The sequence below is a fragment of the Fusarium sambucinum genome, chromosome I (genome assembly GCF_050947815.1).
Source record: "Fusarium sambucinum isolate potato_lamoka chromosome I, whole genome shotgun sequence".
Classification (NCBI taxonomy): Eukaryota; Fungi; Ascomycota; class Sordariomycetes; order Hypocreales; family Nectriaceae; genus Fusarium; species Fusarium sambucinum.
The window spans coordinates 2405396-2429605 of NC_139294.1; the positions used below are offsets into that span (position 1 = coordinate 2405396).

The following is a 24210-nucleotide window of genomic DNA, read 5'->3' on the forward strand; positions in this document are numbered from 1 at the left end:
TATTACTTGATACTCTCGACTCAAACACAATCACATACATACAACCGAGCTACTAGTCTTCGGTTATCTCAACTACATCTTTAACTACAACAAACAAACAACAATCAAGATGCCTGCCCAACGACCTTCGCAGCTTCCTCCTTGTCCCGGCCCTCCTCCTAGCCGCCCTCTTCCTCCTCTGCCCAAGCGAGGTTAAAGCAGTAAAGATTAAAGCAGATGGAACAACTTCGACGGCAAACCAGCTCAAACCAACATGACATAACAACAACAACATCATCGTCATCTACCATGCTTTCTTGGCTTCAGTTACACAACAGCACAGAAAAAGCAATATGGTTCGCCCGGCTCTTGCTAGCCAACACAACACAACGCGCCGCATATGCACATGCGAACTCCCAACTCGGACCCCTCATGCACCTAATTAATCAACATGATACCGGTTCTTGAGCTGCAAGTCAACCACACCTCTACAGGTTCAGCCGTCCGTCGAATCAACCAACCTGCTTACACCGGATTTCTGTCCAAATCAACCAACCAACCTTGTCCCTTATGGCTGGACCGACCGGACTCTTTCAACTTCACTTCTACCGCGTGCGCCTTTCGCAAACAGCGCATCACCGTTACAATACCCTCTTACAACTATCTAATAACCTTTTTTGAACCAACTTCTCTACTTCGTTCATATCAAACTATTTGGGAGGAATCACACACATTTTTTTGTTCCACGGTCTTTCAGGAACTGTATCAATAGACAGGGCATTATCACGGCGTCTCAACAACATACACCGCACTCTACTGCGCGCAGTGTTTTTGGACTTTTTATTGCTTTACGATGAACACGTCGGGTTGGGAACATAGAATTATCATTTGGGAAATGGGATGGCTTATTTACCATCCTCAAACCCTCAGGAGCAAATGGGAATCATGTCCACTGATCACTCAGTGTTGACGGGAATGGAACGAGATACCATGTTTTTATTACTACTACAATACAACACATGCAATGCAATGCAATGAACTCTACCTCAAATTCGTTTCGATATTACTGTGACTCTGAATATGTCTTCCTGTGTCTCTCCATTCCTTTTTTGTGCCCACGATATCCCTTCCCCTAGTGGTTAATAATTACTCTTGGGCAGTACTTGGTTACTATTGTCCTTGGCAAACGAATGGATCCTTGTTAACAAGCAAAGCCTGGTTGGGAACTGGAAGCGAAAGCGAAATGTCCCATTCTTGATTATTGCGTTACGGTACTCAAAATTACCATGACCCCTGTTTGCAAAAATAGCGCCTCGTGATCGCTACTTTATCCTTGCTCAGTCAGATTGCTCCCTTGCATGGCACATATTAATATGTTTTTGTCATGGTCTTGGTCATAGACAAGAATCAATCAATTAATAATGCCGTACGGTACTCGGCTTCATTCCCTCCGTCGCCCTTTGAACCGCCTGCGCCGCCGGTTTGCAGCGTCGATCAGAACAGCTGATGCTCGCCTCAACGACAACTGAAACTCGCAGGACCCCCTTTTACAAGGGCTTTCAAGATGCAATATTGCACTACAGCCTATTGGGCATGGGATTTGATGTAGTGTTTTTTTGACAAGGAAATGAATGTCAAATGTCTGTCTGTCTATTTTAAATCGGACACGCCGTGGCTTGATGAAAACTCGTCCTATTTCCAAACCTAGGAACCGTCTCCGGAGCGAGGGACGATCGATTGACACTCGTCATCCTCTAGTTTGGTTAAAGTAAAGACTCTTTTTTCCACCACCAGTTTTACTCAAGAGGTTGATCTGATCTCCCCCTAAAGCTAGCTTAGTTAAGTGCAAGGCTTGCAAGGCACTTGTCTTTGTTTCCCTCGGTCGGACGGGTTGGCCAAGTCCAATCACAAAGTGGGCTGAAATAGTCTCTTTTTTTGCAATTTGTTTCCTTTTCATGACCGTTCCTGAATCGGTTGGACGCCAGCCTGATCCTGCTCGCTCGCAATAGGCTTGTTGGGTCGACTCTACGTACTTAGTAGGCACCCATCCAAGTGGAAAGTTGGTTAGCAACCTGTTGGTAATCTTTAGGATCCCAAGTCCAAGGTCAAGGGCTACTTTAGTTGATGTTTGCTACTGTCACCAACAGGTTGGTATGGTGGTTGATTGGCAACACTAACTTTGCAACCCAGCAGATGAAGAAAGGGAAGAGGAAAAACCCAAATTCATGGCACTGGTGTCTTTTCCCCAGCCTTGAAGACTGAAGTAGCTTAGTTGGTTGGAAAGTTTGCCTGACCTTAGCTTCCAGCCGTCTCCCTTCTCACAGAGGTGACTTAAGTGTAAGATGATCGGTTTCCTGTAAAAGGTAATCTTGCATCTTGATCTGGGATGAAACAAGCCGTCTCAGTTACTGAAGCCACGAATATGCTCATCCTTGACATATTTGGATCGCCCTAATCACCATGTGGCGATTATGACAAAAATCTTTCTACATATCATTGGCAAGCGTGTGTATTTCGGTCAGTGCTCCTGTGCCTGTCTCAGAGAGCGCCGATCATCATCATGGTCCGTCTTGTTACCGCTCCAGGGGTTCGGGTGAAGATAACCGACAGAGGCTGGATTGTCACTTGGAGCTGGGAGTTGGTCAAAGATCCTTTGTCACCGGCTCGTGGTAGTTTGACACTTCTAGTCAAGGCAACCAATTAGCGATTGCTCAAAGCGAAGAGCGAATTTAGTCTTTGTGTGGCATCTCACAGTGTATGCATGTATTCAAATCGATGTGGCTCACATTGACCAGTAAAGCAGTAGAGTGATATGCGAAACATAACGTGTACGCCACAAGCTTTCCAGCTCTCACCTGCTTACATCAGACGTCAACAACTTTGGACGGTTTCGTCTTTTGGGTGACCAACAGTCAACGTTGGTATGCAGATCAGAGGGGGTGCCTGAAAGTGTAACTGAATGAGAATATGACAGGAGGTTCTATTCTGTGGATCTGTGAAAATGACTCAGGTGGCTACAGAGAAATGATAGAGCACGACAAGAAGAAGCCATCGCGGAATAATATTCCCAATCGAAGTCCATCTTTGTCGGAACCGAACGTGGTCACCATGTGACCGACACGACACGGAAAGATTTGATAATTAAGAAGCCCAGAAATAAAACTAATCAAGAAAAAACATCAAAGCGTTTCATCTTTGGGTGGAATAATTAAAGTTTTCTTATGACAAATAGACTTTGCTCAACAGCTCTTGAAAGCATATTTTGGTCACTTACAGTCCAGCCTCATCACGTGCCTTCGCGCTTGTCACATATCGCATCCTCCATGTTCCTCCATGGCGGGTCTTACCCCACCTGGAAATGGGGCTCCTAAGCTAACAACAGCCCGAAGTTCAAGACTTCAAGAGCCCAGACAAGGCTGGTTGGGGTTTGTTTTCAAGGCTTCAACAAGTTCCCCGAGTCCAGGATCATCAAAGTTTTGACTTGTTGATGTTGGTGTTTTGCCACGAGATCTATCACAAACCTTCTTTTGGCCTTCCGCCCGTCAATATAACTCCGACGGAATTACACCTCACAATCGTGGAATAGCTTCATACACCTACCTTGTCCGCCTGACAAACACTGACCCGCCGCCGCCATGTTGGAGCTTCATGTATGGGGTTCAGCCTTTGGCTTGCCGTCAATCGATCCCGAGTGTCTTGCCGTTATCACATACCTGCATAGCTCTAATCCTGCATCAGCTTGGCGCTTGATTCCTAGCAACGACCCTTCTGTCAGCCCGTCCAGTATGGCTTGCCCGTCCCGCTGTCTCACCTTGCCTTGCCTTGCTTTATCCGAACCTTGTTCATTGCTGACTGTTTCATCCAGATACGCTTCCTGCGCTTCATCATGAGGGCGTCTGGATATCGGGGTTTGCACCCATCGTTCAGTACTTGACCGACAAGTCACTCGGTGACAACTTAGACGCCGGACTGACGTCCCTTGAGCATGCTGACCGTGTTGCATACGCTGCCTTCTTGTCTGCCCATGCTGCTCCCTTGCTGGACCTCTCACTCTATGTCTCGGCCGCCAACTGGTCAGCCACCACCAGACCCGCCTTCAGCACTCTATTACCATTCCCATTGACATGGACAGTTCCACCGCTGCTCCGTGCCGAGGCCGTCAATCGTGTTGAGCATCTAGGCTTTGCTGACATGGATACCGACTTTGACCCCAATGGAGGCCTTCACCTTTCGTCAGGAAGGGATGCTTTGCCAGAAACCTTCCGAAGACATATTCCTGCGCGGACAAAGAAGACCGTCCACGAGGAGATGACACCCGAACAAGCCGTTCTCATCCGACTTTACGGCATCACAGAAGACTGCCTTTCTGTAGTGGATGACTTTCTCAAGTATGGTTCTGAGGAGGAGGCATATGCATTCTTTGAGGGCACCGAACTCTCATCTTTGGACTGCCTGGCCTTTGGCTATCTTGCGTTGATGCGCGATGCTCCTGTACCAAGATCTTTCTTGAAAGACTGGCTTATGAAGAAAACCCCGCGTTTGTATAAGTTTGTTGATCATATCAAGATAAGGCATCTGCATAAGTCCGGCCCCTTGCCCTGGGCCGAATCAACCCAAAATACGGCGCTACGTATTGGTACCCGGACTCTTGATAGTATCATTCACAACGTTCCTGGTCTTGGCGAAGAGTATGCGACCGAGGTACGGAAGCGTGCTGAAGGAGGCATCACTGGCATCGACAGCAGGTCCCTCATGCTGGCTTTGAGTCTCCTCGCCACAGGCGCTGCTCTCGGATACAGTTACCACACATACAAGGCGATGCAGCCTTTTGGATCCAGGATACAAGTTTGGCAATCACTCCAGAACAGATCCAGGCTGAGTGAGTTTGGAGCTCTTGGTAGCATGCTGGGCAGCGTACTAGGAGGGCCGGCGGGAGCACCTCAGCCTTCTCACTTGTCAAACCAGGCTCGGTTTGTTGAGACTGACACAGAGGTAGACTAAAAGGATGATATAAAAAATTGTAAAATTATTGTACACTAAATAGACAACTAACTATCAAATATCCCTCTGTCTGAAGGGGACACTCTAAGAACGTTTCCATATCTTCGTCTAGGTATTTTTAACTAACGTCATGTTGCTCTCATGCAATGAAGTGACAGTGTTTTTCACAGCCACGTTCCTGGTTCCATTCTCTTCTTATAGTGGATTTATATCTGTCTGATCTCTTTACCTGCCATCTCAGGGCGATCAATCTCCCATTCATCTCTCAGCACCGCAAATGTCAAGTCTGTCACCAGTAAGCTCTGGCCCAGACTCCACACAAGAGTGATGGCATAGAAGAAGTTGGCATTGCCACTTCCTGCATAGATCCAAAGGTGGTAGAAGGCCGGCCCAAGGAATGACGCATATAACAGTGTCGATGTGGTGACAAAAGCATATCGCATTAGCGGGAAGACATGCCGAAACAGGGGAACCACGGAAAGGAAAAGACTAGCATCCGCAAGCGAAGGGTAGGGCTTGAAGATGGAGAAAGTACCAAGAAGAATGGTCAACACAGCCAATGGTTGAGGGCGCAGACGAATAGAGAGCGCCGCGGGATAAGATGCCAAGTGCAGCCAGAAAACACCAAGGAAGAAGGCTCTGAACGAGTCAAACATCTCAATGAAGAAGTACCACCACAAGCCAACGTTGGGTGTCAGGTCTGACAAGGTCAACTGAATGCCGTATGTGCGAGCAAGAAACTCCCAAGAATTATTGGCAAGCAAGAACGACATGCCTAACAAGGACACCATGCACCCAGCCACAACGGCCAAGTTAGTAGTAGCGAACTTGGCCGACGAGGCAACTCGGCGCTTTTCGGCTTGACAGTCATAGGCAAGAAGGATGAGCGGAGGCAGAAGTAGGATAGGGTACATCGACAAGTAAGAGGCGAATGATAGAGCGACCATGGCGTTAAAGGGAGAGCCCTGGATAGCTTTGGTGATGGCCAAGAGGATGGCGCAGTTGGCGAAGACGCCTGTTGATCGTCCGATACATGTGGCAATGGTGTATGGGTTGAACAAGAAGCTGTTGTCTGTTAGTACTGCCGTTCTTAACTTGAAATCGACGTCTTCCTTACCCAGCAGCAATTGCAGCGCTACCAAACTTATTGGCGCGGCGCGGCGATTTAAACAGCCTCGAATTGCTCGCCACACTTGAATCGGCAATCTTGTAGAGCGCATCGGCGCTCAAAAGGTCCACAGCGATGTAAAGTAGATGTGTAAAGATAGGCCAGCTCTTTACGTCAGGGAGTAGTGAGAACAAGGGCAACAGCAGCGGCGCCTGGTGGAAGACACCACCTTCATAAGGAGAGACATTATTCGTATATAAGAAGAGGCCTTCTTGCACTTTGAAATTGTAAGCTTTTGTTTCTCCAATAATAGTCATACGACGAGGGTTACTGCTTACAGCGCTTGAAGCTCGTGACGGGGGTTGATATCTCGACGCGACCAGTTAGTAGATCGGGAAGGGCTGGGAATGCGAGAAAGAGAACAAGTCGGAGCAGAGCAGCGCCAGCAAAGACGCTCGCTTTGCCTCGCAACGTCATTGTGTCTGACATTGCATGCTCCGAGTGAATGTTGTAGGTTTAAACAGCCGGATGACTTCGCGATACAGTCTCTCTAGGATAGGTTGGAGGCCACTTGGCGGGTTGAGCTCCCTCCATCCTTGGCGGCCCCTCCACCTTCGGGAGAGGGGCCGCTGGAAGAGCCGCTGGAGCTCTTCCCATAGCTCCACTGTATTCGTTGGATTGGCGATGCCAGGCGCTGGAATTGCGTTCAAGGGTGCTGAGCATGTGCCCCCCGGGCGGTGAGGGCAGAAAGAACCAATGGCAAGCTCCTAATCAGGACTTGGTCCGCATTAGCGTCGGATCAAGGCGGTACAGTCTGGCATAAAATTTCATGTTGGAAAAAAAAGTTGAAAGATTGTTTAGGAAAAAAGTGCCCCGCTGGTATCGTTACGAAATACAAACTACCAACAAAACACCACATCTTTCAACAACAATGCCTCGGATAAAGAAGAAGGGTCAGGCCGGTGCCTCCAAGAACTACGTTACCCGAAACCAGGCGATTCGGAAACTACAGATTAGCCTTCCCGACTTCCGAAAGCTATGCATTTGGAAGGGAATCTACCCTCGCGAGCCCCGAAGCAGAAAGAAGGTTTCCAAGTCATCTACCAGCTCGACCACCTTTTACTACACCAAGGACATCCAGTACCTGCTCCATGAGCCTCTGCTTCAGAAGTTCCGCGACCAGAAGGTTCTCGAGAAGAAGATATCTCGTGCGCTCGGTCGAGGAGATGTCACTGATGCCGCTCGTCTCGAGGGTAACGCTGCGCGCCCTGAGAAGACTGGAAAGCCTCGTTACACTCTTGATCATGTCATCCGCGAGCGCTATCCTACCTTCATCGATGCTATCCGCGATCTCGATGACTGTCTGTCAATGCTCTTCCTCTTCGCCAATCTGCCTTCAACAAGCTCAGTCCCTGCTAAGATGATCGCCCGTTGCGAGCGCCTCTGCCTCGAGTTCCAGCACTATCTTATTGTGTCCAAGAGCGTCACCAAGTCTTTCCTCTCCATTAAGGGTATCTACTACCAGGCAAACATCCAGGGCGAGGAGGTTCTTTGGCTCGTGCCTTACAAGTTCAACCAGCGCGTTGTTGGCGATGTCGACTTCCGCATCATGGGCACTTTCATTGAGTTCTACATGACCCTGCTCGGCTTCGTCAACTTCCGACTTTACACCTCTCTCGGCCTCAAGTACCCTCCCAAGTTCGATCAGGCCAAGGACGAGGCTGGTGCTGAGCTCGGCGCTTTCACCCTCGAGGGCAAGACTCTGGTTGGCGCTGACGAGAAGGAGCAGAAGACATTGGAGGCTTCTGAGCACAAGCCCGACCCCAAGGTTCAAGCTGCCGTCAACAAGGTCATCAAGAAGATCAAGGGCAATGCCGACGACGAGTCGACGAGTGCGACCGAGGTGGAGGGAGAGGAGCAGACTGGCGCAATCGACAAGTTCGAGCCTGCTGCTCCCGGTGGTGATATTCTTCCCCAGCCTTCAAACACTGGAACCAACCCCAACAGCCTCTTCTCCAACATCACCATCTATCTCTCTCGCGAAACCCCACGACAACCTCTCGAGTTCCTCCTCAAGTCTTTCGGCTGCAGGCGTGTTGGCTGGGACGCCGTTCTCGGCGATGGCGCTTTCACCACCAACGAGCTTGACCCCAACATCACTCACCAGATCGTTGACCGACCTCCTATTCAGGCTACTGACGATGAGGAGGCTGACGGTGACGACAACCAGACATCACAGAAGCTTGCTGCCAACCGACGAGTTCCTGGACGAACATACGTCCAGCCTCAATGGGTTTGGGACAGTGTTAATGACGGCGAGCTGAAGGAGGCTCATCTGTACGCTCCTGGCGCTGCCCTTCCTCCCCATCTGAGCCCCTTCGTGAGGAACGTCCAGGGCGCATACGACCCTACTGTTCCTCTGGAAGAGCAAGAGCCCGAGGCTGAGGCCATCGAGGCCCAGAGCGACGGCGAGGATGAGGTTGACGACACCGCCGAGGGCATGGATGTTGCTGACTCTGATGAGGGAGAGGGTGAGGATGATGAGTTCGGCGGTTTCTCTGCCGACGAGCAAGAAGAGGATGAGGAGGAGGAGGAGGAAGAGGACGCTGAGCAACGGCAAGACGAGCTCGAGGCTGAGCTTACTGGTGGTGCTGTCAAGGCCAAGAGCACAAACGCCAAGGCCAAGGCTAAGGAGGATGCCCGCAAGGCTCTTTCCAAGAAGGCCAAGGAGGAGGCTGAGGATCTCGATCGTGCAAAGGGTATGCTTAGCAAGAAGAAGAGAAAGCTGTATGAGCAGATGGTGTACACCAACAACAAGAAGAGCGCCGAGGATCAGAAGCTGCGGGCAAAGAGGAGAAAGTTTGAAAAGGAAAAGAACAAGGGCAAGGCTAAGGCGTAATGTAAGGCTGTTTTATACCATTCCGATAGATTCTAGTTATACGCGTTTAAAAGCATTTATTGAGTGTTCTAAATCCGAATAGTGTTGGGTGTGATTGTCTTGACGTTGTTTGTGAATAAACGGCGCCTGCGAGGTGGATAACTTACTTTTCCTTTACAACTTTTATCTCTAAAAAAAACTTGAACTCGACATCAAACTCACATTTCTAAACCAACTTAACTGGCCAATATATCCATTTGATTATGTGACCTTCTACAATATTACCTAACTCGTTTATTAATTTTTCTTCCCCATTATCATCATTAGCATCTTATAATTATGGAATCTAGTGCCACCGCCTGGGAATTAGATAGCGATGAGATCGCATCTATTGCCTCTGAAGACTTGCACGCCCACAGACCAAACCGCTGGAGAGGACCCAAATCCACCTGGCGCACTTTAACGGAAGAAGATCGTCTGGTATGGCAGTCAATGAAACAAGTCCAAGATCAGAATCTTGCAGTGCATCTATATGATGCTTTTGCTCTTAGGCGCCAAGGTCAAAACGAGGCAACGGCCCAAAATTTGGTCGTCAAGACAGTAAGGAACCCCAAAATATTCTTAAGATATAAATGAAACTGACGGTAAAATGTAGGAATCTGGCCAAGATGGTGTCTGGGCGCCGCCCAAGATATGGACTGCATGGCCACTTAAACACAAATATGTGTATACCCAGCGGCTGGTCGATGGACAGCATGACGAAGATGATCGCTTCACCTTTCGCAGACAGGAAGAGATATTGCCAAGTACTGAGTTGGAAGAGGAAATTTCGGCCACCATACTGAGAACCGCCAAACGCCGCTTTCGCAGGAAGAAGAGTAAGATGGCCAAGCCATCTATTGAAGACTCTCTACCGCAATCTATTGAGAGCGGTGGCAGCACGCCTAATGTCTTATCGCGAGACTCATCGGCCAAGCCAGATACAGAAGAAGACGCCGGAAAGATGGTACTTGACGATGGCGAGGCTAAACCAACTCGCCAGCGGAAGAACCCTAAGACGTATGAGCCGGTAGAATCTACCAACGATGAAGCATCGTATGCACTTTTGCGACCATCAACTCGACACATCCTCTCAAAGCTCGATAATACACTGATAATTCTTCAAAATTCACGGGAAGCGGGTATGAATTACGTATCCGACTCCTCAACCGAGGAAGAATCAGACAATCACAGTCAAAGTGGACAAAAGAAATCTCGTGGCCGCCCCAGAAAGATTACGCCCGAGATAACCTCATCCCCATCCACCTCACCAGCTCGCGGTGGGAAAACCAGTAGACGTGGACGTCCCCGAAAAATCCACGTTCGCCTCGATGGAGAAACAAAGGAAGAAATGGCCCAGCGTATCGCCCGCGAATCTCACCGAAAGATGCCTATCACAACAGAAGACAGGGACGCAGCTTTTGAGGAATGGGTCCGCAAGGGCGATGAGATTATTGAGCGTGAACGATCCTTATCTATTAAGCGCGCGAGGTCTCAAGGTACTGAGACAGGAGACGACTCAGCATCGGGAACCAACGTGGAGCGCAAGCGGGCTAGATTGGGTCTTCGTGACTGGAGCGATGTACTCGGTGCAGCCGCCTTAGCAGGGTTCTCTGGCGATGTCATCGCGAGGACGGCACGAAGATGCGCCGATTTGTTTGGAGAGGGCATGGTAGTTCGGACATTGAATGAGGTTGCTGCTACAAAGGACAAGGGTACCACTTCTATCGAATACCGTCCGGAGCCTGTCCAGCTATCCTATTCAGATTCTGATGCCGATGATGAAAGCGACGATGGTGCAGACCTTGTACAACGGCGTGTTGTATCCCGTCAAGCCTCTCTTGCTTATTCCAGCCGAAGCCCCGATTCAATCCACAGTGGTAGCCGTCGCTCAACACGGTCCCCAGGACCGCCATCTGCCACACGATCCCGTTCTGGTTCCGCAGGAGGTCTGGTATTCTGCCCGATCCCTTCATGTGACCGCGCAGCGAACGGCTTCAATCGCAAGCACAATTTGCGACGACACATGGAGCTTGTGCACCAGGGACAGACAGAGGAGCAAGATAGTGATGAAGAAGTTGTGGGCGGCGTACATGTCGATGGCTTTCTAAAGCCTATCGTACCGGGAAGGGGATGGAGAGGTGAAGATACTATGAAGAGACAGAGGAAGAGGAAGGAATTCTGGGGAGACAGATCTGGAACGAGTCGGGAAGCGAGTTACGCGGAAGACGATTTACCTTTTTAGAAAGAAGAAGATCCGTCTCCGTAAAGATGACTCTGAATGTACTACTTTTGTAACGAAAAACATAGTCTGCTTCTTGCTTGAACCAAGCAAGTCGGAATTATACATATCACTTTGGAAAGGATGATGTTACATCGAATATCGCCTAAATTTGTCAAGGAATTTGCATCTAACACAACGAATGGTTGTTTTAACGACGGCAAATAAAGTTCACGAACAGCAAAAATATTCAGAATCATGTAAATGTCGTTGCTTTGATTGTCTAAAACTCAAAAGGGTATCAACGTACTCAAATAACCCTACAATAAAACCTGACAAAGGAACCAGAAATGAATGTTAACCCATCAAGGCCATGCTTCGCACAACACCAAACTCCGATCTAGAAACACGCTTTGCATATAAAACTCAAGAGACAAGTATCGTCGTGACAGACACGTCTAGTTGATTCTAGGACTCTTCCTCCTAGACAAACTCTCCTCGAGCGCCGTCGGAAGTACGTTCTCGCCGCCCTCTGAGATAATAGGGTCCCTGCTACCAACCTTCTTCGTGCTGCGAGTCACACGCGTAGGGCGCTTAAATAGAGGCATCGTGCGCTCTGGAGGCATGGATATTATGCTGGCGCGAGGGTTGTAGTTGACGGACCCCGTTGTGACGTTACCTGGAACATTGGGGTTCACCTCCCGAAGACTAGAGGGCATACCCATGTGCTCAGAGGCGCTAACCATGGACATACGAGTTGCTGGGCGAACTGGAGAAGTCATCATCTTGTGAGGGGAGGAGTCGAGATCGGCAAAGACAACTGTAGCGTCCTTGTCGGTTGACTCGTTGTTCCTTGTTGGTGTGATGACTTCGTCAATGCTTGAAATGATGAGATCGTGGTCTTCTGTGCGAGGAAGATCGGTAGGGTAGTGATATTGGACCTTTGCGGGGGTTTCGCCAGTGGGCTGGTATTCCTGGAGAGCTGCGCCGGTGATATCTTCACGTAGGTTGGAAAGAGGCTGGCAGAGCTGATCCCTCATAGGTTCCAGACCTTCCTGAAGATCGCCGAGATCAACCTCCATTTCCTCGCCAAGGTTCTTGACGCGGTCGAACGTGGACTTGAAATGAGCAGAAATATTTCCAAAGGACTCCTCCACGGTGTTGGACAAAGCCTTGACAGATTCGTTATGAACCTCGTGGTGGTGACCGTTTTCAGTTCTGGCACGAGTGACAAAATCGTCGAGAGCTTCCATCTGAACGTCGAGATCCTTGATCTGCTCATTGACAGCACGAACGGTCTCAGCATGGACAGACTTGGCAGTAGCTTGAATAGAGCTGCTGTGGTCATCGGCGGCTGTCCAGTCATCCTGGAGCTTCGTCTTGAGCTGGTCCCGAGACTTCTTGACCTCCTCCAACATTTCACCTTCCTTGAGATCCCAAGAAGACATGCCCTCGCCATATGATTCAACGGCCTGCTCGAGGTTGGTGCTGGTAGAAGTGATGGTTTTCTGGATTTCAGAAGCCTTGGCCTGGATACGCGACTCTTGGGTCTCGGCCTGGGCGTTGATGAGAGTCGAAATCTGAGTCATTAGATTCTGACGATCGTCCACAGCTAGGCGGCGCTCTTCAGTCAGGGCATCTTGAATTCGAGAAGAGATAGTGGCGTTCTGCAGGACGATGGTGTTGGTTGCGGATTGGAGTTGTTGCTTCAAGTTGTCGCATTCAACTCGCTGGGCTGTGATATGCTTCACGAGTTCTTCAAAAACAGACTTAAAATCTTTTCCAAGCTCACTATAGGAGTTGTGGAGCTGTAACGCGTTAGTGATTGCTCTGTAATAGAAAATGATACACCATACCTGTCCATGGAAAGCAGTCATCTCGTTCATCATATCCGCTGCTATTCTCTCGGCAGAGTGAGAGATAGACTGCAAGCTCTCTCCCATTCGCTCTTTAACTGTATCACGAACAACTTTGATCTCTTCCAAAACTCCATCCATATCATCCTTTGACTTTTGTTTAGATTCGAGCAATTCTTTCTTGGATTCGGAAAAGGTACTTAAGTGCTCATCGAGGAACGCTTGTGTAGTCGAAAGCTTGCGTAGCTCCTCGTCGACAAAGCTGCCCATACGCTGTCCCACAGAGGCGATATGCTCTTGCTGTTCCTCCTGGAACTCCCCGATTCGGCGCTCGACCATGGATGTCACATCAGCGACTTGATTCTGGGATGTGGTCCACGTGTTTCGGTTCATAGACTGTAGATCCGACTTTCGCCTGTTCTTGGCATGAAGACCACCAACATCATTAACTGTCTTGTGTAGTTTCTCGATGAGTTCTCCGCCAACTTCGGTAAGCTTCTGTTCCGTCTTTTGGTGTGCCTTTCTGATCTTGGTCTCCTCAGAGAGTGACTGTCGTGTTGCTGATAGAACAATCTCTGTCTGGTCCAGTACCTCCTTGGTATCGTCCAACTGGGCCCTCGTACCCTCATGATCCTTCTTGAGGCCCAAAAACGTTGATTGGAGGCTGAAGAGCTCTTGGACCTTGTTGCGCAGGTTCTTTTCAAGGGTTTCAAGTTTAGCAGATTGTTCTTCGTTGACAATGCGACGGGACTCGCTCTGTGCCGTCATCTCCTCGTATGACTCATTAGAAAGGTAGACACCGTTACGTTGTCGGGTAGCGATCAGTTCACTCTTCAGCCTTTCAATTTCCATGGTAAAATCCTTGAGTAATGTCTTCTTTTCAATCATGGGGTTCATCTGCGGCTTGTTCTTGATGTTCTTGGCCCTGAATGCATACTCTAGTGTTGAAATTGTCTCTTCCAAGTTGCTCTTTGCTGGTGAAATAGTGGCAATTATGCAAGTCTTGGTTCGGCCTCCGAGAGAGTCTTGTAATAGTCGAGTCAACTTTGATTCTCTGTAGGGGATGTGGGAGCCCTTGTCTACAAGAGCATTGATGACTCGACCAAGGGTCAAGAGAGACTTGTTGATGAGACCAGCTTCAGTAGCGCGTTTGTTCTCAGCTCCGGATCTCTGAATGTTCTCACTTCCGGCCAAATCGACAAGGTTCAGCTTTCCAGCACTAACAAGAGCTTCAACGCCGTGCTCATTAGGCTTTCGGACATATGTTGTGATAGTAAAGACTGTGTGACTTCGAGAACTGAGATCGTTGCACTTGGTAGCCGCCACCTGACGTTTCAAACTGCCCTCCTGGAGCACCTTGACACCCTCGGCGGCGTCCTTGATGTGTTTCTCCTCCATGCCTTGAACAATTGTGCTGGCGTGGCCTCGTCGTGACGTGTCGTCGTAAATCTTGAGCTTGGCGCCATCCTCGGAGGCGAGCAGGTCCCGGAGCTCTTCGTTGTAAAGTTCGATAAACGAGCACTTGATAGTGCTTTCGACATTTTCGAGTTCGAGTTTGGTGAAAAGGGTCTGAAGCACTCGAGGGATGATACCGGCATCGTCTGAGAGCATGCCCATGGTTTCGGCCATGTCACCAGACATGGTATATGTTTTGCCGGTGCCTGTTTGTCCGTATGCGAAGATTGTGCAGTTGTATCCAGAGAGCATCTAAAAGTATGGATCAGTAACCAAGTCGAGTGGCCCTTTATCGGTAAGAACCCACCTCGTCTAGAATAGGCTTCACTGTGTCATCGAAAACCATGTACTGATCGGCCGCTGGGGAGAAGACGCGGTCAAAGTTGTAGGAACGATTGCTCAAAGCGTTTGAACCCATTGACAACTCGACAACCTTTCCCCTGACAGAATCGGCTGTCACAACGACATTGCTATTCTCTCGAACCTCGCGTTCATTGCGTCCTCGACATCGAACAACGACCTGGATGTTTGTCTCTTCGGTGCTGGCTTCGGCCTCGAAATCACGTTCTTTGCGTTTAGTACCGATGGTGTTAACAGTGGCGACTGAAGCGACAGACGGAGTTGGTGAGGCCGCGCCATTGCGCGTCGCGATTGAAGAGCCATGTCGTGGTGGTGCTCTTGACCCAGCTCTCACGCCTGGACGAGCGTTCGAGGGGCGTGTGCTTGTAGCGACTCCGATGCGGCTTTGCTCCCGCTCGGAGCGTGTCGTACGCTGGAACGCCACGATGGGCAACTGTTTGTGGGTTTCGTTTCGTTTCGTTTAACTATTGGTGAGAAGAGGCTGCGGGGGATGCCTCGAGAGCGTTTTAGTTGCCGCACATTCGCTTGATCAAGTATGTATCGTTGGAACTTGACAAACTCGAATGTTTGTTTGGGTATCTAGATCATGGAGGGGTTGCCTGCATGTACGTAGTATAGTTAGTTATGGCTGGCAAGGCTGTTTGACATAAACGGTAAATAGTACAACCGTAGAAGAACCATGTTTGGGATCCACGAGCTAGAGTCAACACGGACTTGGCGCTTGTCACCGCAGCAACAGACCCTTTTAGGCCACCCACTACAATGAGACGTACCTAAACGGTGGTAGAAGTTGCCTACTAAGGTACACATTAATAGGTCACTCATATCTTATCATGATCATCATGAGACATTCTATTTGTCTTCTGTATAATTTAGAGTTAGAATATAAACGGTATCGCATCAAGCCCTGATTCTACTTTGTAAATCTTATACAATTCTGCAGGCACGGACGAACTACTATTCCGTATCCATCTTGTCAGGATCGTCTTCTTTCTTTGTGTTTTTCGCTGTTTCTTCGTTGTTATCTTCGCTTTTCGCTCCAGTCGTAACATCGACGGCGTCGCCGTTGGTGTTTTCTTCAGCTTCAGCATTTTCCTCCTTCACCTTCTTGTTGGCGTCGGCTTCAAGATCCTGTTCTGCCTCACGTTTCGTGCCAACGCCCTCTGCGCTAGGGCTCTTGGCATCGCTTTCGCCTGCAGCTTCGCCATCGGCGTCAACATCATCCTTGACCTCTTCATCATCGTCGTGTTTCCTGCCAACTGCTGCTTCCACGTCGATTCCTTGCGTTCCCATGCCGCCTTCGGACATAAAACTTGTCGTCGTAGATTGAGGTCCGGTGTCGCTCATGCCAATCTCTTCAGGCCCTCTAGCATGAGGCATCTCCTCTTCCTCCTCTTGCGGTTCTTCGTCGTCTTCCTCGTCCATTGTCATGCGCTCCCCTTCGTGGGCGACTTCTTGAGCTCGCGATAGCTGGCTCACGGGCACTACACCGGCACGTTGTTCCTGGCGCAGGAGCTCTCCCTGTGTAACTCCTCGCGCATGTCCTGTAGAGTGAATACCATTGACACTGACAGAAACGGTCTCGATGCTACCTACGCCGTTGGGACCCTCGATGGTCTCGGTTCCCTCGCTGTGAATTTGCGCCCCAGGTGTGTCTTGTGAACTCTCGGGACTCCGTCTCGTCAGCCACGGGATTGGCGTTAACAATGCGCCTCCAAGCGCTTCATCTGTGCCCAGCGCTGCCGTTGTTGGGTTGCTCCATGCGACTGATACTGCAGGGTTTTTTGGATCTTCACCATTCAGATGCATCGAGGACATGTCAGGAATAGGCGGAGGCAGAGGATATGTGCTTGTGCTTGACGTCACTTGCACTACACGGTCGACAGCGTGTAGATAAGGTGCAACCGCCTTATAATGCGCTTTAGGCCGTAGAATCAGTTCGGCGAGTCGTTGAATAGTGTGGGGGGGGTCGGTCTCGAAAGTCTCGAGGTGTTTCGTAATGTCGATGAGCATGTCTGCCAACTGCTTTGGTAATGCGCCCTCGATACGTTGTGTGGCAGGAAGCGACTCGGTCGTCGAAGCGTCCTTCTTTGTTTCCTGGGAAGATTCGGCTTGGGGTGATGAGGGCGGCGGAGACTTGCGCGATTCTAGAACAGGATGGTACGCTGGAGGCGGCGGTGGTAGGTTGGGTATCGCGAAGTCGTTATGTGCGATCTGAAGCGATCGATTAGTTCATGGGTCTACCGAGTCGCAGGTAATGTGGAATACCTTGTCAAGTCTGGTAATTATGTCACTGCGCACCGAAGGCCAGACATCCCTATTATTATGGTCAGATATTCGCTTTCGGATAGATACAGAAGGATAAAAGGCTTACTTCTCGACAGTCGCACCGGCGGCGAATTGGCTGAGGGGTCCGTTATCACTATCAACCTCCATGATTTTATGATGCGCAAGTAATGATGATATGCGATGATGTTGAATCCACTAAGTCGCGATTGCTGGTCGCGCAGCTCTATGGTGGGGTTGTAAATATGGGGGTGGCTGTCCCGTTAGATGCATGCGTACGTAACCTACACCTTGATGGCAGATGTGTTAATTTATTCCAATTTTGTAACTTGGTTAACATATTGTTTCCTATAGGGCTGCGGGGTTGTGAATCCTGTCTCTTTGTTTCTATCAATCAGTTCTGACTTGTGTTTGCGGTGGACACATAATACTTTGCCATCATTAAATAAACATTCATTGACAACCGTTGCAATACGACGCACATGCGTCCACATAAATAACACGGAAATTATGGTTTGGCAGACGTTTGTACCTAGAAGCAAGTTTTATACGATATATCAATAGACTTGTGTCTTGATTTATTATTTCCAAATTACGTAAATCCCATATTACTATGATATACGACAAATCGCAAAGTTCCGTCAGTTCAAATCGGCACAACTAACCCAACATCAAGCCACTACACCTGATAAGGGTTATACATCCACTTGGATGGCTCGAACATAGCATCAAACTTGACACCGTCATATGTTCCGATAGCACAGCTCAAGTCGTGGAATCCTTCTAGGCCTGTGACAGGCAAATCTTGCTCAGCATCAGTCTCCTCATGAAGCGCCCATCCACCCGTCATGGTACCGTTGCGGGTAAAGAAGATATCAACCTGCGGCTTCGGTCCACCGATGGGCCGTAGAGTCATGCCGATACCGTAAGTGTCACCACGTTGAAAAGGCTGAGTAAAGTCGCGACCACCCCAACGATCGTTGACGTACTTGTGTCCGTCGTCACCATGGACTGCTAAACTGCCGCGGTGCCAGCCTGGCATGCGGAATGAAGGATACGGCAGAGCGGTGAAACCAAGACCGAGGAATACCTCGGGGCTGTCACGCGCCAGCTTGATTTCGTAGTAGATAGTTCTTGGCTGGCCGAGACGTATAGGGTCATGCTCAGTGACCGAGTAGAGCGGTGGGTAACCGATGATACAACGATCCGGCGAGTTCTTCTTTGTCCAGCCCTGCCAGTGTCCAGGCTGTAACCAGGTGAGCTGACCATTGAAGCCTACTGGCTCCATGAGACGAATGTTACTTGCCTGGAGAGCTGCCTTTCCAGTGTGATCCAGATGAATGGGAGCAGTCATGGGATACGACAGACACCAATCCTCGCCGGCATTAGCCTCATCCTCGGTAGCATTGCTTGTAGGGGATCTGTCGTAGCCGCTAAAGATAGCAGGAGGTGGTGGAAATAGTGATGTATCTGGGACTGCTACCTCCCAGTCATGTTTGGGTGGAGGCCCAGAAGGAGGCGCATATTCTGGTGCCGCACCTTGACCTGGAGGAGGGCCCGGAGGAGCATCGTATTGTTGTGACGATGATACATGTCCTGGGGGAGGTCCTCGGGGAGCATCGTACTGTGCTCCCGCTTTACTTGGCGGCGGTCCAGGAGGAGCAGAGTATTGCTGCGATGAAGACTGACCGGGTGGTGGTCCTGGAGGTGGCGCAAAGTCTGAGGCCTGTTTTCTATCAGGAGGCGGTCCTGGAGGCGCTGAATAGCTAGACTCTCCCGCGAATTGGTTGGGGTCGTTCTGAGGGTTGTATTTGCTCTTCTTCACATCGCCTTGGCTTTGAGATGACGCTGGCCTCTGCACCGGACGGGGCGCTGGCTCATCGTTCTCTTCTTTCTTACTTCCGAAACACATGGCGTTGATTATCTTTTGATTGTGAGGGATGGGGATGATGTTGAGATTAGGTATCCGCAGCTGTCGTTAATTAGGAAGGCCGCTAAGTATGACGATATTCGAGCAGGGATTCAAAAGTGGGCATATGCAACCACTTATAAGCTTAAATGTGTACCTTCATCGACTATAAACAATAACAGCGAATCAGCTCAGTATGTCTAAATGTGAGAGTGATGAAACAGAGAAGAGCGAAGAAAAATACGTATTAAAACCACTTGGGTCCTTTGTTCAGATCATGTAATTTCAACTCGTGGCTGTGCCGTTAATTGTCGACAAACACCACGCCGCTTTGTGCCTGCACAGCCCCTTGCGTACCACAAGGATGCAAGAAACCTCGAACTACAGAGTAGGCCTGGAGGGTACCGGAAAAATTGGCCTCTAAGCCTTAGGTTACAAAAATAAATAGCCTAAGAAGTATGATCTAAGTAGCATAAGCTGGTCTACTGATTTCGTCTCTTATGCTCCTAGCGCCAGAACGAGCCAAGAAAATAGTCTCGCTGGTGAAGAGCTCTACAGAGGTACTTTGGCCAAAGTGGACATGGCGGACATGGCGGACATGGACAGCCTGGACAGTCTGGACGCTCTGGACGTGGCAGATGAGGTGGCAAAGGTGGACGTGGTAATAAAGGACAAGGTGGTATCGACAAGTTTGAAGGCAATTGTCGTTTCATAAGTTATCTTCTCCAAACTCTCAACATAACCTCAATACTAACAGTCAAACAGTGCGGACATTAGGGACATCCCCCAGGGTATTAGAAAAATCAACCGCTAGGAGCATAAGAGATGAAATTAGTAGGTCAATTTATAATCCTTAGACTATAGTTCTTAGACTACTTATTTTTATACTCTAAGACTTAGGAGGCCATTTTTTCTGCTACCCACTAGACATACTCAAAACGAATACCGCAAGTATGCGAAGCACCTAGAGCAAGAACAGACTATCCAGCGACTTACGCAGTAACTCGAAATAATCAGTAACCACCCGTTGATCAACTGTGTGCTCAACAGCATAAACCAGACTAACATGCCAGCTTCATCGCCTACTCCCAGTTCACGAACTTTCAACAGTACAATTCAAAGCAACACACAATCTTTAACACCCACTACTGGTTCACAAACTGTCAACCCCCGTCCCAGAACGGAACTTCTATTCAATCCCATGACCAACATTCAGAGTCAGCCACAGACTACTGGGACTATACCTAGTACCAATGAGACCCATTCATACAACATGGCGCCTACTACTTTTACCACTACTGCTACAGGTCTTGCAACACAAAACCAAGATCCAGCTACTACAATACCCATGGATAACTCTACTTTAGCCATATCTGTCTCTACTTCACAGCAGGAGAACACTAGAGCAAACGAAAATGGAACATGGTCTATCTGGAACCCGGCTTCTAATTCCTGGGAGAATAATCTGATAATAGATAAGGATCTTTTTTCATCATCTTTTTTCATATTTTCTTTATATTAATCTATCTGCATAGATTAATTAAAAAAGTTTTAAGTAGTTTCCCTTAATATAAAGTTTCCTAATCCCTTGCACTCCACGTTGCTAATCGCTTTCGCAGGCTTTATACAACCAAATGCCAATCAAAAGAAGAGCTATCAGCAGCATGCCGTCTTATACTATCCGGCTGGTGGATTTTTAATATGTAACATTTATGCGATATATGAGAAGTCTGATCTGAATGGCTTAAAGTGGCCTACTGGTTTTATCTCTTATGCTCATAGCGGCCAATGTTCATGCCACATTCCACATGGGTAAAAATAGCCGCCATCTGTTCTCACCAACTAATAACTATTGGCGGATAATAAACTAAGTACCTCCTCCCCAAACACTTGCATCCTGTTCATCAGGATAAAAGAAGGCCACAACGGCAATAATGATGTAAACCGCACAGAGCAGAGCACCTTCAAGGTAATTACTTCTGCCGTCCAACACGAGAAAGTTGACAATGAAAGCCGAAACAAAGAGACACACGGTCTCGAAAAGTGTAAAGTACAAGGTCATTTCCTTGTCTAGAAACCAACCCAGCAGAACCATAAATGGAGTAAGGAGAAGGGCGATCTGGATAGAGCTTCCTACCGCAACACCGATGGCGAGATCCATGTTGTTCTTGTAGGCGACCTTGATAGCAGTGACATGCTCAGCTGCGTTACCAACAATAGGCAGAATGATCAGACCGATACCGACCTGATTGACGTGAGAAGTTTCAACGACCTCTTGGATTGAGTCGACAAGAAACTCGGCACAAACTGCGACTAGAGCCGTGGATACAAGAAGAAGGACGACAGCGGCAAGTTGAGAAAGATGTTCCTCTTCCTCCTCATGCTCGTCAGTGGCCCTAACACCGGGAGCATTCAATGAGGGTGGAATTTGAGCCGGCAACATTGCGCCGGGGGCTCGGAACTGTAAACGATCGGGGAGGGAGTTGGTACGTCGAATGCCGTAACGGACATGGGGAGCTGGGCCGGAAACCAACGAGGGCTTCTCGGTGAAAACGGGAGCCAGAGCTTTGACAGAAATGCCTCTCAGGGGGAATGGTCGTTTGGCAGCATTTGTTGAAGGACCAGCTTCAAGGTCATCCTGAACCGCAAAGTCCACACGACGAGGCTCTCCCTCACCCTTATTTTCAGGGATGCTCTCTGGGAGGTTGCTCTGGGCTTGGGCCTTCTTGAGCTCCTTCTTAGCTTTGCGGGCCTCCTTTTTGCTTCTATGATGTCTGTGTCGGCGATAACGTCGGCGTCTGCGAGCGCGCTCTGCCTCTTCCTCATCGTCATCATCATCGACAGCAATCTCGCTTCCCTCATAAGAAGATAGACGGGGAACTCGATGACGTGAGGCTCTTGCCTCGGTTACTTCGTCCTGAGGCGTGGTGTTGTTGGTTGCAAATGAAGCCGATCGGGTTCCCTTTGTATCAGCGGTGTCGACAGAAGCAGCGCTAGATCTTCGGTGTCGTCTGTTACGGAGAACCTTTTTCATTCTCTTTCTCATAGTACCATGAGATGAGTCAGAATCAGATGAGTCCGAACTCGAGGATGAACTGTCATCAGAGCTTGATGAATCCAGAAAGCCGGCGGCAGGTCCAGGTGCCAACTCAGCATCGATAATGTGCTGGGGTGTAGATTCGTACATGTATGCATGCGATTTAAGCTGGAATGTGAGGTAGATGACATATACCAGCAGTAGTACCACACTAGTTCCTCGGCTGATTTTCAAGGACTGACGATCAGCAAGATCATTATCTTTGAAAGATGCATGGAACGCGGTCTGTCATCAATATTAGTGGTGAGCTGCTAGCAGAGTGCTCGTTGTACGTACCGGTAGAACTAAGCTGATAACACTCAAACTGAGTAAACAAGCGCTCATCTGCGTAACAGTACTATTGTAGACCTGTTCACGGAATCGCAAACCACCCAGCAACATGCTCATTCCCAGAATTAAAAGAAGGTTCGCCAAAATGCTGCCTAATAGAGCTGATTGTACGACTCTGATTTCATTCTTGACGAGGGCGAGGATGAAGATGATCAACTCCACGGCGTTGCCTGCAAGATTACGTCAGCAGCGACTCAAATGACAGAGGAATAAAAAATAGAATAAAAGACTTCAAACTATGTAAAACAGATTTGAGTTGTAGTTGTCATGAATGCGGTGGGTTGTTATATGATGAGTTGCGGGTTGCGGGTTGCGGGTTGTAGGTTATGAGTTGACTTACCAAAAGTGACATTCAACAACGCGCCAAGGGCATCTCCCATCTTGAGAGCAACAGATTCTGTAGCGAATGCCAAGAGCCCAGCAAGAGGAATGATTGCAATTGCATTCATACCAAAAACAAGACCTGCAGGGGCGCCATGAATCTGGGAAACGGCAATGCCCACAGGGACAAATACCATGAAAACATTGAGCCAGCTGTAAGTGATAACGATTCTAACACTACGCTTCAGCTGAGCAATAAAACCAGCATTTTTGCTAGTTGTTCTTGAGGTTTCTCCTTGTGCAGGCTCTTCGGCCTTGCTGGGAGTTTCTAGGACAGACCCCGAACCTGCAGCAGGAGATGAGGCATCGCCAGCAGAGGGGATCTTGCTTCCATTTTGTTTATCGGACTGGGTCTTCTTTTCGTCAAAGTCTCCGAGTCGAGGTTGCTCATTCAAGCCCTGAACAGTGGGCGCTGCGAGTTGTGCACCAGAGCGACTGCCATCTATATTGGGTGGTTCAGAGGAGGCTTCCTTCATCGAACAGGTGTTTTGTTACTCTGAGAGTATGAGTCGTAGGCAAGTGTTTAACTATCGAGTGAAGATAGTCGTCTTTGTTGAGCTTGGAAGAGTGTGGTCGAAGTGTGTAAGTGAGAAGGGTGCAGAGAAAGCGGGAGCCAAGGCCTTGGCTTTAAGTCGGAAAGGTAGCCAAGTTTCCTAGGCTGGGATGACGCTGTTTGTTCAGTGGATCAGTGGCGTCAGTGGAGAATAATAACTTATTCACTGTAGTTGGCGAGTGGCTGGAGCTGCCCAGACCGGCAGTCAGATGGATATCATGTCGTCAAACAGCAGAGGCAGCCCGCTAGGGGAACTCATGATTGGCTGTATGAGAGGATGTCAGAGGCAAAGTGAGGCGGTGCAGCCTCACAGACTGTGTTTGCATCTAGCGTTTGCCATCAAACTGATCTCCCTTGTTAAACTAAACAGGTCTTGACGATTCTATCCACTTCACTCTCCTATTCTTTGACATTCCAAGAGTGATGCACGCCTACACAAACCTCTGAATCTGTGACAAAGACCATCAAAGAGACTCAGCGCCTATCGTCAAAGCTCCATATTCCACGAGGTGGTCCAGCAAACAGACTACTGGGGACACACTTCTAACAACAAGCTTATCATTGTGATCCCCATCTTTCTCGGATTTCAGGTGCCGGCTGAGGCTTGGCATGATCACATCGGGAGCTCATTAACCCAATGAAGCAAAGATCGACAGGAACCACAATCAAGTTTCGTCTGCTGTGGCTCAGCTCTTCCATTATCAATCGTCAACAACAGCCATGATTACTCCATACCATATACTGTGCTTGACGCAGT

The 24210-nt window shown here is 48.9% G+C and overlaps 8 protein-coding genes across 8 annotated transcripts; 3 read left to right on the plus strand and 5 right to left on the minus strand.

Moving 5' to 3' along the window:
• Positions 1-3614: 3614 nt before the first annotated feature.
• FSST1_003508 (SAM complex subunit SAM37) lies at positions 3615-4980 on the plus strand (the record flags this gene model as incomplete). Its single annotated transcript, XM_083229593.1, has 2 exons — positions 3615-3762; positions 3845-4980. 2 exons carry the CDS (start codon positions 3615-3617, stop codon positions 4978-4980), a joined length of 1284 nt encoding a protein of 427 aa, XP_083086938.1.
• Positions 4981-5186: 206 nt separating this feature from the next.
• Positions 5187-6565, minus strand: FSST1_003509 (GPI-anchor transamidase subunit GAB1; the record flags this gene model as incomplete). Its single annotated transcript, XM_083229594.1, has 3 exons — positions 5187-6045; positions 6098-6365; positions 6427-6565. The coding sequence occupies 3 exons, from the start codon at positions 6563-6565 to the stop codon at positions 5187-5189; spliced, it is 1266 nt and encodes a 421-aa protein (XP_083086939.1).
• Positions 6566-7019: 454 nt separating this feature from the next.
• FSST1_003510 (mRNA-binding ribosome synthesis protein NOP7) lies at positions 7020-8987 on the plus strand (the record flags this gene model as incomplete). The annotated part of the gene is made up of 1 exon (XM_083229596.1): positions 7020-8987. The coding sequence occupies one exon, from the start codon at positions 7020-7022 to the stop codon at positions 8985-8987; it is 1968 nt and encodes a 655-aa protein (XP_083086940.1).
• A 318-nt stretch (positions 8988-9305) lies between these two features.
• Positions 9306-11250, plus strand: FSST1_003511 (uncharacterized protein; the record flags this gene model as incomplete). The annotated part of the gene is made up of 2 exons (XM_083229597.1): positions 9306-9566; positions 9622-11250. The coding sequence occupies 2 exons, from the start codon at positions 9306-9308 to the stop codon at positions 11248-11250; spliced, it is 1890 nt and encodes a 629-aa protein (XP_083086941.1).
• Positions 11251-11684: 434 nt separating this feature from the next.
• Positions 11685-15578, minus strand: FSST1_003512 (P-loop containing nucleoside triphosphate hydrolase protein; the record flags this gene model as incomplete). Its single annotated transcript, XM_083229598.1, has 4 exons — positions 11685-13034; positions 13083-14789; positions 14845-15330; positions 15576-15578. The coding sequence occupies 4 exons, from the start codon at positions 15576-15578 to the stop codon at positions 11685-11687; spliced, it is 3546 nt and encodes a 1181-aa protein (XP_083086942.1).
• Positions 15579-15854: 276 nt separating this feature from the next.
• On the minus strand, positions 15855-17333 carry FSST1_003513 (uncharacterized protein; the record flags this gene model as incomplete). The annotated part of the gene is made up of 3 exons (XM_083229599.1): positions 15855-17111; positions 17166-17214; positions 17272-17333. 3 exons carry the CDS (start codon positions 17331-17333, stop codon positions 15855-15857), a joined length of 1368 nt encoding a protein of 455 aa, XP_083086943.1.
• A 529-nt stretch (positions 17334-17862) lies between these two features.
• Positions 17863-19095, minus strand: FSST1_003514 (SSH4 family protein; the record flags this gene model as incomplete). Its single annotated transcript, XM_083229600.1, has 1 exon — positions 17863-19095. One exon carries the CDS (start codon positions 19093-19095, stop codon positions 17863-17865), a length of 1233 nt encoding a protein of 410 aa, XP_083086944.1.
• Positions 19096-20959: 1864 nt separating this feature from the next.
• Positions 20960-23376, minus strand: FSST1_003515 (uncharacterized protein; the record flags this gene model as incomplete). The annotated part of the gene is made up of 3 exons (XM_083229601.1): positions 20960-22414; positions 22466-22689; positions 22860-23376. 3 exons carry the CDS (start codon positions 23374-23376, stop codon positions 20960-20962), a joined length of 2196 nt encoding a protein of 731 aa, XP_083086945.1.
• Between the last annotated feature and the right edge of the window lie 834 nt (positions 23377-24210).